This window comes from Primulina tabacum, chromosome 7 (genome assembly GCF_025594145.1).
Source record: "Primulina tabacum isolate GXHZ01 chromosome 7, ASM2559414v2, whole genome shotgun sequence".
In the NCBI taxonomy this organism is placed as follows: Eukaryota; Viridiplantae; Streptophyta; class Magnoliopsida; order Lamiales; family Gesneriaceae; genus Primulina; species Primulina tabacum.
Window position 1 is genome coordinate 35329632 of NC_134556.1, and position 15417 is coordinate 35345048.

General features: G+C 34.4%; 1 protein-coding gene across 3 annotated transcripts; it reads left to right on the top strand.

Annotated features, from left to right (window-relative positions):
* Positions 1-373: 373 nt before the first annotated feature.
* Positions 374-15050, top strand: LOC142551477 (chaperone protein dnaJ 1, mitochondrial). Of its 3 annotated transcripts, none has more exons than XM_075660741.1 (19): positions 374-505; positions 579-663; positions 744-833; positions 937-1028; positions 1226-1309; positions 1411-1449; positions 1575-1691; positions 1783-1824; positions 1923-2010; positions 3255-3319; positions 3473-3535; positions 3608-3680; positions 4488-4579; positions 4896-4967; positions 6139-6195; positions 7095-7143; positions 7268-7337; positions 12884-12970; positions 14507-15050. In XM_075660741.1, the coding sequence occupies exons 1-19, from the start codon at positions 461-463 to the stop codon at positions 14535-14537; spliced, it is 1341 nt and encodes a 446-aa protein (XP_075516856.1). In that variant the 5' UTR covers positions 374-460; the 3' UTR covers positions 14538-15050. The 3 variants fall into 3 exon arrangements, with proteins under 3 accessions (XP_075516856.1, XP_075516857.1, XP_075516855.1); XM_075660742.1 differs by having other exon boundaries at positions 14510-15050; XM_075660740.1 differs by having other exon boundaries at positions 14546-15050.
* The last annotated feature ends 367 nt before the right edge of the window (positions 15051-15417 follow it).

The window sequence follows — 15417 nt, forward strand, 5'->3', positions numbered from 1 at the left end:
ATTATGTACTTGATATATACAATATATTTTGCAAAATAAAAAGTAATGGTTGATTTGTCTGTAAATTTTATTATGATTGTTATTTTTTTATGATAATGTAACTCGCATCCGTTATCATTTGATGTATACGAGATAAACTTCTGAATTAACGTAATAACGTACAAATCTCTCCATGATGTATAAATAGGTCAAATATCTATTTTCACACCTCGATCCGATATCTCAGTATCTCCTAAATTTGTTTGATTCATATAAAAATATTATTCGATTACATGGCTTGCTCGAGAAAATATTAAATAAGAAAAATCTAACTCGACCGAATAGATAAAATTAAATCCCAGCTTATAAAAAAAAGCACTAATAATAAATAAATAAATAAATAAACTATATTGTAAGCAGAATGATTTGCGAAGGACGAATTTGTATCGAAAATTGATCGTTCCGTTGAAACGAAATTCTAATGAGGTTTTCTTCTTCCCCGAAATCGTTGCTGCAAATTTTTTTGGTAATATTTCGAATTTAAATTTGCTTCATAATTTCGTCTTTACTTTGCTATTAATTCATATGCATCTGTCCAGTTTCGATGGAAACTGTCTGTAGAGTCATCGCGAGTTTTAGTGGGTAATGTTTCTCAATTTCAACGGGGGTTGATCCACTCTGCGGGTAAGAAGGATTATACATTTTAGTGTTATAAGTTTTTTGATGGGTTGAATAGTTGAATATGAATTGTTTACAATATTCAGGAGATAGAAATTGGAGTGGTTCTGCGGGAAAACCTGCTGATTATGCAACTTTTAGACTTCCATCTTTGAAGAGATTTATTCATGCAACAGGTCTTACTTAATTTCAAGAGATACTTTTTTAGTTTAGTATTTTAACTGCTAGTCACTGCATCTTGGGTTAGTTGTTCTGTTCATGATATTTTTCATTTAAAAGGTGCTTGTCAATCAGTTGAACGTGATCCCTATACGATTCTTGGAATTTCTGATGATGCGAATCCCGATGAGATAAAGAAGGCTTTTCACGTAGTAAGTACTGTTTTTTTTAACCATGGTACTTTCTGTCTTGTTTGTTTCATATGATTCTGGTTTCGATGAGCTTAACCGTTATGCTATGGTTTGGTATCAGAGTTTCTATATAATTGTTTAACATATCCCATGGCTTACAATGGGATTCTTTAAACTATCAATTGACCACACTTTCTACATATGTAATTGTCCTGGAGCTTGCTAAGAAATACCATCCCGATGCAAGTAAGAATACCCCTTCAGCAAAGAGAAAATTTCAAGAGATTAGAGATGCATATGAGGTATGTGGGTCTAACTCATCCGTAGGTCATTCAGTTCTTTACAGTGATTGTCTATCGAAACAATTTTTATGGACATTTTTTATTGTGGAAGGTAATTCCAGACTTTGCGAAATCCTGAAAAAAAAGCACAATATGATGGGGTAACATTTCTTCTTTTCCTTGTAAGCTAGATCATTCTTCTTCTGTTTTTTCACCCTTGCTTTAAAGGTGGCAGGTGATCCTTGAGATTAACCTATGGAAATTAATCTATTAGTTTTTGCCACAGATGAGGAAGAGTTCAAGAAGTAAAAAAAATGCAGAATATACCAACTGGGATGGGAGCCACTTTAAATATGATCACAACACTCGCTTCTCTGATTCATTTCAAAAAATTTTTGCTGAGGTAATTTGGTCCTGCTGGTATGCACATCTACCTTAATTTTTTTTTGTAGATATCGACAATATTTTTTAAACGAGTTTTTGGCATTTTACAGATTTTCGAAAATGAAACTGAAAATCCAGCTGCTGATATTGAGGTAAAGAATCTTTATTGCTGTCATCATTGGCACCAAATGAGACTTAGGTTAGTAGTTTAGCTAATTGGAGTTTCAACATGATTTTCTTTTGGACATAGGTGGAACTTTTACTTACATTTTCTGAAGCTGCTGAAGGATGCACAAAGCACTTGTCATTCGATGCAGATGTGCCATGTGATTCTTGTGGTGAGTAGGAGCAGAAATGATGGACCCAATTTTTTTTGTTGTTCATATATACATCATGGATATTTTTATGCACAATGAAACTATTTGAGTTATTTGCCGAAAATTCTCATGGTTCATAGTTTGGTGTTCTTATAATAAATTCTACGCAAGTTCCATTTCTATGATTTGCATTTTGAGAATTCCTTTCACAATAAATTCACCCACAAACCAAAATTTACAGATTCTACCTGTTAACAGGAGGTTGTAGTATGCATAGCATACAACATATTTCCATCCCATAGTTGTCAATCGCGCATAGCGCCCCGTAGCGCAAAGGTTGCCCGTGGCTATAGCGCATAGCGAATAGTGTAGCGAGGGTTATTTAAAAGTAAAGCGACATAAGTATATAAATTTATGATATATAACATATAGTAACATCAATTCAAAAATCTTAATTTCCAGCATAATATTCCATCAACTTTAATTGTAAAATACTAAAACCTGAAATTATTTCAAGTTTTTTCATTGAAATATCATATAAGACACAAAAATAAAACAAGAAATGCAGAAAAATATAATTTTCAGCAAAAACCTAAGTAAGTACATGCCAAAAAAGCCAAAATTAGAAAAAAAGATAGAAAAAAATAAGCACGTAGCTTCGTTTTGCAATAGCGTCGCTATTTCAGCTATTGCGATTGTCGCTATAGTGCCAATAGCGAGGATAGCGAGCGCTATTGCAAAGTCCATGGCGCGTAGCGGTCCATAGCGATGTGGTGTCGCTTCGCCACGTTATTCGCTATAGCGAGGGCTACGAGGGCTATCGACAACTATGTTCCATCCTTGAATCTTTTATTGTATTGGTCTTGTATGAAATCAAATTCTTAATCTTTGGACTAAATTTAATAATGTCTTAACAATCTTGTCTAATATTAACATTAATTTTTTGGTATTACTAAATTATTTTAAAATTAGCCAAGTTGCTTTGCATTATGAGTCAGGTTGACTAGTCTGTAGCACCAAGTGGACATCCTTTTGTCATGGAAGAATTTGATTAAAACACTCATCGATAGAGTATCGGCATTTGTCATTCTTATGTGGTCATCATCATTCATTATTAAATATTTCCGATAAAAAAAAAGTAGACCTGGTTTAGCTGAATACATATGACGTGATCCTAGAGTAATATTTGAGTGAGCATTGGAATTTACATATCCCATTTACTTTTGGATTGAGAGTATTTTCCTTTGGTATTTCTTTTCACGCAGATGGGCAAGGGCACCCTTTGAATGCTGAGCCTAGACGGTGTCCAACCTGCCAAGGCTCTGGGAGAGTAAGTAATCTTTGATTAACATTTGGAAAGAAAGCACAAACCTGTGACACATTTTCGCATTGATGTCTATTTTGTATATTGTTTAACCCTATGTACTTGAAATTTTATAATTTGTTGCCATAGCTGTTGTTCTTACTTTGCAAGTGTTATCAGATAACAATACCACCATTTGCTACTACATGCTGTACCTGTAAAGGATTTGGGCGAATCATTAAGGTCAATTTATATTTTTTTCATGTATACCAAGAAATGATATTTGATTGGCTAATACTAGTACAGCATGTTTAGGAATGCTGCTTGTTGTGCGAAGGATCAGGTGTGTGTGAAGGAGTCAAGGATGTTAAAGTAACAATACCAGCAGGTTGGTCTTGAATTGTTTCCCTCAAGTTTGTATGCGTTATACCTTGCTTTTTTTTTTTTGAGGGGGGAGTGGGGGTTGTGGTTATCAAATTGAGAATAGTTGGAATACCGTCATGGCCAGAAATTTAAGATGCTGGTACTTCGAGCCTGACTACTCTGTAGAATAATCTACTGTCCTGCAAGGAACCCGAATATAAATGTGCTTTGGAACAACTCTTGATACTATCTTGGTGAAACTATTAACTAGAATTGAATATCCTAACAGACATCTATGAATGAATCTTTGAGCTGAGGTTGTCACAGGAATGAAATAGCTAAAGTAACGTATCCACAAACTGAGTGCATTTACCCTTGTCTCCTGAAACATTGATTTTAGGACTATGAGAATAGCTCCTTTTCTACCTCAAATCAATTCCATGGAAAATCATAGCTTCCCAAGTTAAAGACTTCTGTCATAAACAGTTGACTGGACAAATATCCACTTTCAGTCATTGCACTAAGGCCATTTGCTTTATAAGCCTTACAGTGTATAGGTTTATTACGCTGTTCCTTCCATAATAGCTTCTGAGATCCAAAATATTGCTATAGTTCCTTAATCAATCTGGTTATTACATGAATGTATATTTCAATCCGCTTACATTAGAAAACTCTTTCGATGAGTTTATGCGAAACTTGTTCTGAAGCTAACTCAGCTATTTGTGTGTAAATGTTCTGGATTATTTTTCTTTTCCGTAACCTTACTCTATCTCCTTGTGGTTCTGTAATCAGTTTTCAATAACTGCAGTCTTTTTGTTATTCAATTGATTAGGTGTGGATTCTGGGGATACCGTTCATGTCCCCAAAGCTGGTAACGCTGGTAGATGGGGAAGATCTCCAAGCAACCTGTTTATAAAACTCAAGGCATATCATTTTTTCCAGCTTCTTCTTGTTTTCATGTGTCCATTATTTGCTGACAGATTACTGGTGTTTTACATCTTCACATCTCTTTCATTATTATAATTTTGGTAAAAAAAAAGGGTTTCAAGGTGTCTAATTTATATATATGAATGACCTTTGAGGTAAATCTCTCTTCCAAAAGTTTATAGTTAATAATGACACACTCCATTCGCATCCATCAACTTTTGTCACCTGTATTCTTGCTCCTGTTTGCACTCGTGACAATTTGACTATTCTTGATTGTTCCATGGTATTGAAGTTTGGCCGTGCATGTATCCAGGTCGCAGATGATCCTATTTTCTCTAGACAAGGGGCTGATATATATGTGAATAATCGTATCAACTTTACACAAGTGAGAACCATGCTTTCGCTTTAAAATCTTCTTTCTTCTATTTTTGGATATGACATTTAGAAGATACATCTATTGTTTTGGTATCAGTTTTGAGTTCCTAAAATGTACACATTCTTTGTTATAAGTTTTTTATTTACAATTTTTCTTATGAATGCAATGTTTTGGATGTGCATTTAGTAGCAATTATAAAGCATTCATACTTGGCCGGCAATTTTATTTTTATTTTTTTCTAAATGTTCTGTTTGGACATGGAGTTGACTTTTTAATAAATTTAAAAGGATTTGTGACTTGTAAAAAACTAATTTCATATTAAGCAATTACAATTTACTAGGCCCATAAGCTCCAAATACATCTAAAAATAGGTTGTATACATCATTTTCAAATGACCAATCTCTCACGAGAACCGGTCGCAAGTTATCAGGTTTGCTTGAGCTGTATCATGATCTGTGATTGGTAAAATACTCACTGTTACATTTATTGGAGTTTGCCTATTTGTTTTAGTTGTCCCAAACAAGCCACGTCATAAATCAATTTCTCTTTGATATTTGATTTGAAATGTTGTGTGCCCATTCTAACAGAGAGACAAATTTGTATTCTTACTGTTCACCGTGGACTATAATTATTTCAGCTTATCAGCTGCTTTACATTTCTTTATTTTGCTTTTGTTGATTGCTATTTAGACTTGTTTTACTTGTTACTTAACGCAAAATAGTCATAAACATGGAGGATGCTTGATTGCTTTTCGTAAACCTTTGTTGTTCAGTTGTGCAGTATTGCACCAGTTTATATTGTCCGGCGAGATATATATTCTTGTGATTGGAGTTATTTTCAACTTATGCTTCCAATTTTTAACTTGTGATGTGATAATTGAATAAGTTGTTCCTTCTACAAGCAATGTCCTCGCTGTAGAGGACATGGTAAAGATTCTAGTTCCCACTCCATTAAAAAATCTTCTTATTTTTATTATAATTTTTTAAAAAGTTTTGTTGTTAATAACTACTCATACGCTCTCTATACTGTTTATTTGGTGCCATAACTATTAACAATTTTTGTTGTTCATTTCATATTACAGATAAGATATTTGGCATGATTTTTTCTTGTTCATTTTCATAAATGCGAGGAAGACATACACATCGCTTGATTTAATTGTCAATTTGGGTTCTTCTAACAGGCCATTCTGGGTGGTAAGGTTGAAGTTCCTACACTGTCTGGGAATCTTCAGCTACGAGTATGGATTCCACCCTTAACTATCCTTATCAATAAGCAACAATTTGATTTTTTGTTTTCTCTTATTCTTTTGTTGTCATTTCTAATGTTTGTTTTCTGGCATTTCTCAATGACTGTCTGTTTACTTCTATTTCTTATTCATTAGTTGTCATGCAAGTTTGTTGTTCCTAGCTTTTCCTAAATCCTAGTTATATGATCTTGAAATTTTTTTATGAGAATGGTGGTAAAATCGTCTTACTAAAATGAAATGCATTCATTTTAAATACTCCTTCGTTCACCATATGAACTTTAAGGTTTTCAAGATCAAAGTCTTTCTTTTTTTGCTTTGTCCATTGTATGCGGGTATGCGTGCATCTTTCGATCACATTTTATTCTTCAGATGGTAAATAGGGTCACGAGGAAACATCTTTTGTATGCCAGCTGCACAACAATATTTTTGTAGATAATTCTATTCTTCAATTGCTTACAAATATAGATATTTGTAGAACTACTGTGATATTATTCTGCTGCCTGTAGATATTTATTATTCAGTAATGCAAAGATTGAAAGAGTAGAAGAAAATGAATATGTCATTATTGACTTATGGAGAAAACATCATATGATTTCCTACGGTGTTATATTTGACTTGAATATTAGAAGAGTTGTGATGATAGCACATTGAATAGTTCTGCGATATCAGTTACAAGTTCTTAAAAGAGTTGATTGATAATCTTGGACTCAATCGTGGGAACTAAGTTCTTGTTTAATTCATTCAATAGATTTGTTGTTCATGCATCTCTTCTTCCCATCTATGCAGATTTTTTTTTTGGCATCTTATATTTAGAAGGGATGAAATTTTGTACAGTAGATGAAAATATTTCTTCACCTTGCTTGTCTTCAACGTGTTTGTGCTCCTTGTAGATACCCAAGGGGGTTCAACATGGACACCTAGTTGTGCTAAGAGGCAAAGGTATGAATTGTTTTTGTCCTAAATTGGCCTGCCTCAAAACCAACCTTCCCAGACATATGTTTATCAGTTTAGTTATGTGCATTAGATACTAATTGAATTTAGTTGTGGGCAATATGTACTGAAGGGCTGCCAAGGAGTGGTTTTCTGATAGACCATGGTGATCAGTACGTGCGCTTCTGCATAAATTTTCCATTGTAAGTTTTCTTCTCTTTCTAATTATGCCTATTTTGCCTACATAGAAATACCTTAGAGGATGATCTAGATCAAAATGTTATTATTTTACTTCCAATTTTTATATCCTGTTTTAAAATTGAGTGCATCTTAAAGAAACTTCTAAGTTTTCCTTGTGGAAACTAACTAAGATAGTTTGTTTTCGTTCATTGAAACTTCCCCTCAAGTATTTTAAGGTTGGTGGTTGGATTTTGGAAATGGTAGATATATATGTGACAATTGGGTGGTATAAACTTTTGTTTCACGTACAACATGTTTGGATGGTATGGTTTGAAGTTACTGTTTATCATATATCTACAAATCAAGGTCTTTTCGGATACCTAGGATGGCAAGTGTTTATTGAAGACTTTGTGGGTGAAGTAGGTCTACTGTAAACCTTTTTCTACATTGCTACTCTGAAAGGAGAAAAAAATGACCTGTCAGCATCATGTTGATCAACATGGAAGAGATTGATCGATGCCGTATCAAGAGGTTATTTGCAGTTGTGAAGATAAGCTTTTGGGTCTTGTTTATTGTGGAAATGGAACCTATGGTGGTGGTCAGTACTGTTAGATTGCGCTGACAATAAATTTTGAAATACTTAAGATGAAACTGTGATTTTTTGGATTAATTGTGAGTTGAATCATTGGGCCTGGTTATTCTTATGATGGTGGTAGATGGTAATGTTAGTGAATTGACTGTAAAAGTGGGAACAGGTTTGAACAGTTTCTGTTTTGTGATGGTGACGACAATGGAAGTGCATGGGTTGAGGGAGATGAAATCAAGCTATAGGAAAAAAGATGTTAATGATTGCAGTCTTTCAGTGAGAACGTAAGGCAAATGAATATTGACATCTGAAATAACTTTGTGGATCATCTTTGATTTTGATATGAAAATTATATTTCTAAATCAATTTTAACAAAAGCCCAACAAGAATTATCGGAAAAGAAAGCACGGTGCACCCAATCAAAGCATTATGTCACATAAAGTGTGATTTGGTGGTTGTTCAAGAAGTGTGACTAGGCGGTTGTATAACCTGGTCCTTAAGGTTCTTATTCTCACTTCACAAGTTCCTTTCAAATGCTTCTTTGAGATAATTTAGAGTTTATTACAACTTCTCGACGGAACATAAGCAAAGCACTTCCATTGCGTGTATCACAAAGTTATCAGGGCTGATGTCAAGTCATGGTTGGACCATGGTCTAGCATGTGTGTAGGAGGAGACTGGTCTTGAGTTACAATGACTTATTACAAGGCAGCTAGAATTGAAAGTAAATAGTCTGCACTTGAGTTGGTTGCTGAAGAGTTGTTGAAGACAAGTGGGAAGAGTAAAGCTGATCAGTGTGTGATATTTTGGATAAGCTGGAGGTGGGGGTTAGTTGATAAAGAGTGTCGGTAAACTTGTAGTTATACAATTAATGTATGATAGGGATATTGACATTGTTCCTAAGTTCTGTATTTTAAAGTTGTACTCACCTATTTTTATGGCACAACAAATTTGAGCCCATTTACTCATTGATGTAAATGGCTGGATGATATTAGGCTTCACCCTTAATAGATGTACTGCATTGCTCCTGCATCTTCTCATTTTCCATCTCTGCAAACATGGACTGAGAGAGAATGAAACTCGGTGCCTTTTATATCTTTCCACACAATGTCAGTTTTAGTGGTTTTTTTGGCTTCATGGTGGATTTTTATTTGTAGAAACTGAAAAATTTGTGAGAGAAATTTTGTAATTTGCATTCTTGACGTACTGCATTGCTCCTGCATCTTCTCATTTTCCATCTCTGCAAACATGGACTGAGAGAGAATGAAACTCGGTGCCTTTTATATCTTTCCACACGATGTCAGTTTTAGTGGTTTTTTTGGCTTCATGGTGGATTTTTATTTGTAGAAACTGAAAAATTTGTGAGAGAAATTTTGTAATTTGCATTCTTGACGTATAAATGATAAATTTTGAGCATCTTTGTAGCCGAAACGAGTAATCTTATGAGACAACAAATCACTCTAAAATGACCACTGCTTCTTGATGCTTTTAATTTATCAAAACAGATTTAAGCATTTATAACCATTTCCAATTCTCTACAATTTTTCAACGTCCATTTTGTATTTCCCTTTCCCTTTATCGACTTCATTTTTTTAATGTCTTTTTTATGTTGTACACCAAGAGAGAGGTTTTATCAATGGAGTTTCTCTAAAAAAATTTTTTGACTTCTAATTCCATGTATTTCATATTCTTACGAGTTTATAGAAATTTTTTTTATCCAACCATCAATTTTCTTTTTAATATGAAGCGATAATATATTATATAATAAAACAATAATTACAAAAGTGGACAAGAAGTTCGGTACACTAAACAACAAAAGCACGGATCATATTAGAAACATATAAAACTCCAATATCTAACTAAATCTGAAACCGAGAATGTCTGAAAGTTCTTGTGATTCTTTATCCAAATGAATCTTAATATTTGCCAACAGTGTTCAAACACCTCTTATATATTGTCAAAAATACTTCTACTCCTCAAACTGACAAGCAAATGCAACCACTGTCCAAAAAATTATACCCACAACCAAGATCTGCTGCAAATAACTCCTTCGTTGACCTTGGAACAACCTAGACCAGACCCAACTCTTGCAAAGCTCCGAACCAAAGGCGTCCCGTGAAAGGGCAATGAATAAAAATATGGTCCTATGTCTTCACCTCTTGCCAGACACAATATGCACCAACTCGGGCAAAAAAATAAGTAGGCCGCCTCTTTTGCATTATCACAAGTTGATAACTTTCCCTGCACCGCAATTTACGAGAAAACTTGAACCTTAAATAGGATCGAACATATTACATGAAAAAGAGAGATGAAGTAAAATCACTGATCGGAAAGAAAGACTCATAGACAGACTTGGCTGAAATAATCCCTGATGGATCGCCAACCCAAATTCTAGTATCTACAACCCCCTCAACCAACCTGACCTTCTCTAAGGCTCTTAACAAAAACTCAACTCGTTCACTTCCTTATCTTTCAAGTCTTGCCAGAAATGCAAATCCCAATATATAAAGGACGAAGAGAAAGAATGATATGACTGAAAGAAATGAGAAATAGACTTATTATGAACTGATGATATATGAAACAACGAAGAGTAAAGATCCGTAAAAGAAAAATCTCCACCACCTGTCTTCCCAAAACCTGATAACGTTACACCTTTAACAATTGCCCTCACCGACTTATGAAAAGCCGTGTAGATTTTAGAGATAAACTTTCACGGGCTTCTGAATATACCATTTTTTTGCTATGCTCGCATTCCAGCCATTATCCTGTAAACCGTATTTGCTCACTGTAACTTTCTTCTATACAGACTCTCTCTCAGGAGAAAATCTCTACCATCATCTTCTAAGAAGTGCCTTTTTCTCATACAAATGTTCCCAATACCAAGGCCCCTTCTATACTTCGGTTTACAAACCTGTTCCCACATGACCAAGTGACAATGTAAATCCCTATCAGCTCCATCCCATAAAAAATCTATCATAATCTTTTCCATGACCTCTGTTATACCCCGTAGAATCCTAAAAGAGACATGAAGTGCATTGGCTAAGCATTCAACACTTCTTAGATCTTGGTCAATCTACCACCTCTAGCCAAAAATGGTTTCTTCCAACTCACTAATTTCTTCGACATCTTAGGCAGAACTGGCTCACAAAACGAGATTTTTAACGGATTTCCGCCTAGTGGAACTCCCAAATATCTAATGGGCCAATTTTCCCTCCCACATCCAATCTCCCTAGCTAACTCTTCCACTTTTTCTTCACAATTGGCCCAACAAAGCATTTTTTTCCAAGTTGATCTTATGCCTTGACATATGACAAAATGAATTCAAAGTCTCCACCAAAAATTGCAAATGGTTAACATTCTTTACAAAGAACAAAGTATCATCCACAAACTAAATGTGAGAAAGCTCCACCCTCTCTAGAGCAGGTCACCTTGCCAAAGACTTTTCTCACCCTTAAATTTATCCCTAGGCTTTCCATTAATAAGTATTGAGAAAGACACATTCGAGACACAACCCTTAATCCAACTTCTCCATATCTCACCAAATCCTTTTTGTGTAAGACAAAATCCAAAAACATCCAATCCACATTGTCGTAATCCTTCTCGAAATCGACTTTAAAGACCCACCTTTTTTATTTTATTCTTCACTCTTTCACCAACTTGTTAGCTATGAGACAACAATCTAGAATCTGTCAACCTTCGATAAAAGCACTTTGAGTTTTTGTTATTGTGATGGGTATAACTTTTTTCAATCTTAAAAACAAGAGTTCAGCAATAATCTTCTACAGCTTGTTGTCAAACTGATAGGCCGAGAATCTCTTAACTTAACAGAATCTTGTTTCTTAGGAATGAAACATATATATGTTTCATAGATGATACCATTGATAGCAACCCTTTCAAAAAATTCATTAAAAACTTTCAGCATATCTTTTTTTTTTTTATAAGAAACGATATTTTATTAATAATAACATAAGGAAGAGTACATCAGTGGACTAGTGGTCCACTATCATCATGAAGCATATCTCATTTTAAAATATCCCAACACTCCTGGTAAAATGCAATAGTAAAACCATTTGGACCCGGAGCCTTTGAACCATCACTTTCAAACACTGCTCTTTATATGTTCCTTTGTAAAATGTCTCTCCAATTCTGATCCAGGACTCACTATCAATATTGCTCCATTCCACTTCTTCTATACTCCAACCCCTCCATCAGACTTACTATATAGTTTTCAAAAAAAATCTACTAGGAGAGACTCAAATTGCTCACCATATAATGTTACCGACCCATCAGCCCGCTCCAATTTTTTGATAGTTGACATGTTTCTACGTTGATTCAGTAGCAAATGAAAAAAATGTGTTTTGATCCCCTTCCCTCAACCATTTCACTTTTGCCTTTTGATTATCCAACTAGCTCTTTTTGAACGAAAACTCTTCCAAGGCGCTTTTGGCTACCCTTTTCTCATTAGTTATCTCATTTGACCCCCGGTCCTCGCTCTCTTGCTCATCCAACCGTCGAATCTTATTTTCTAGCTTGGCACATCTCACTCCTAAATTCCTAAAGACCTCTTCGTTCCATTTTATAAGATCACTTTTTATTACTTTAAGCTTCCCCATTTTATTCCACACGATGAGAATGTTGATTTAAAATTCTTATGATTTAGCCATACATTCTCCAATCTGAAAAGAGTCGGACCCCACTTTGCCTTCGAAGTGTCCTGAATTAACGTAAAATGATTTGATGTAATTTTGGGTATAACTGTTTGTCCGGAAAAAGGAAAAATATCCAACCAACCCCTTAAAAACAAGAATCTATTAAGTCTATATTACCCTCAACCCCGCTAATTCATCCCAAAATTTAATTTTTCATTCTCTACTTGTGTAATTCTTACATGATATAGATTAAATTTTGTCATCGTTTTTGCAATGTCAATTGATTATTCTTTCAGTCGGAATCTTAATTTGTGTTTATTTTGTCTTCTCTTCAGAACCGTAAGTGAAAGGCAGCGTGCTATACTTGAAGAATTTGAGGAGGAAATACGTGACGGGAATGACACATCTGCTGAAGGCAGTTGGTGAGTTTCTATCTGCATGTGTATACCACACACACACACACACACACACACACACACACACACACACACACAGATATATATATATATATATACTTGCCCGAACTAGAAGTAATTGGATGAAGCTATGACAGGTAACACTGACCATCCTTTAACTAATCATATGGTTAATTTCATTAAACTTGGCCTAATTATCCTCTTCAATTATAAAATCTTGTTAGTGTTTGAGCTTTAATTGGTGAGATTGATCTCTAACTAATCAAACTATGTACTATCTTAGCCTAGGCATGTCTTTGGCAGAAATTGAAAATAAATTTGTAAAAATGTGACAAATACCTCACCACGAGCTTTTTGGATTTCTTTGTAAAGGATCTTGCTCTTACATATGGAATTTAATTGCCATCCATTATGGTCCTCACGATATGTCAAACTTTGAGGTGGCAGGAAAAGAAAGTGTAGTTTCCTTTTCTGATGGTATTCATTTTTTGTTACACATTTAAGGTGTGTTTTTATTGATTGATTTTGTATTTCATCATTATTTAAATGATATGCACTCGTTTAGATATTCACTACCATTTGAGGTATGTGTCTAGTCCGTTCTAATGGATTTTAAGTTCCCCCTAAGTGAAGCATTTTAAATCCATGAATCAAAATTTTCACTGTATCTATATCCATCAAGCCAAACACAAAGTAAAAGAATTTTGAGCTTTCCATGGTCATTGCAATTTCTTTGCTTGCGATAACTTAGTATTTGAAAGATTAAATTACTGCAATGTCTGCATGTTACCAAAAATTTTATATGGTATGATTGTGCTTTACTATTTTCTATGTTGTGGTGTTTATGAATTTGTATTTTTCTTTTTTTACTTTTGTGTGCTTGAACGATCTCATTCCTGAAAAGATTTGAATTCAGTCCATTTTCAAAGCTTGGTTTTAATTTTCTTTTTGGCCCGATTTATTCGAAGAACTAGGCTAATATTCCACAGGTTTTCTACTGAATCATTTAGGCCTGCTTGACGGTGGTTGCAATTATGAAAGCACTTCTAGTCAATCTGACTTGTATGTTTTACATCATCTTGCTTCAGCATTTGCACCATCCCCTACTAAAATTATATGCTGAACTCGCATTTTTAGGTTCAAATTTCTGTTTCGTGTATTCTCATTAACTCGCCATAGCTTCTTTGTATCCTAAAACATCGTTTGGTAGGAATAATAAAATATCAAATTTTTACATATGAGTGTTTCATCCAACGGTTACTCAAGTTTCTACCAATGATTAGAGTTATATATCATTATGTTATCCACATATATTGATTTATCATTTTTATATTATATATCCTTCGTCATGTTATCTTACGAACCAAATGGCATCTTAATTGTTTAGTTAGATTTTATATGATTGATTATAATAATAAAAAAACTTCTATCGAGAAAGTAAACGATGTTTACATCACTTTCTTTGGGTAGATTTTTTTGGCGCCTGGATTTGTATGCTTTAAGTCACCATTCTTAATTTGGTGAAAATTTGGTAATGTTTAGCAGGCTTTACCAGCGCCTATATACTGGTTGAACTTACAGGTGGCAGTGGTGGCTTCAACATGACACCAGACCAAAGCTCTTACTCGAGTTCTCAATATTAATTTTGATACTCCTATTCCTTGGCAAAGTCCTGATCTGAGAGCCGATGAACAGTGTTTTTGGCACCGACTGGCTGGGAACCAAAATGCATGGTGGTCATCTGTGGGGCAGGCGTCATTGTGCTTGGATAGTTTACTTGTGTTAAGCGGATACTTTGCATAAAATCTGAGATTCCAACATGCCAGTGGAGAAAAAGTTGAAAGTTTTTGGTAGCTCAGCTGCATCAGTCCTTGATAATGAGCGTCAGTAAGAATCAAGATCACATCTCCCCTCTGAAAATGCTGTAGATTGTCATGCTCATCAAGTGATATGTATTTTTTCCATTTGTTTTATATAAAAAAATATGTTATAATACGTGTAAAGGATACACGCTTTCCGAGGGGAAAACAAAGCAACGATTGTGACGCGATTTCTTTAAAAAAGCATTGGACCATATTCATCTCTATTCCTTGATTTAGAATTGTTGAATTGACAATATCTAGACATCTTCACAAAGTAGTACTGGTCACTTTAATTTAAGAATCACCATAAGTGGAGTAAGATTGCTTCAAAGATAACTGTGGAGCACAATTTAAGAACCCCTCGCAAAAACAGACATATTTAAGGAGAAAACAAAGAGAATCGTGATAAACTGAATTGTACTAAAAAAGAATATTTGTGTAATGCACAGGGAAATGGTAAAATAATTCAACGACATCATGTCTGCTAAAAAATCTATTATGGAAATCAAAGGCCTGATTTACCGATCTAACTTACAAGCATATTTTAATTCTATTTTTTTTAAATATTTTGATTTCAAACACTCATTTCCT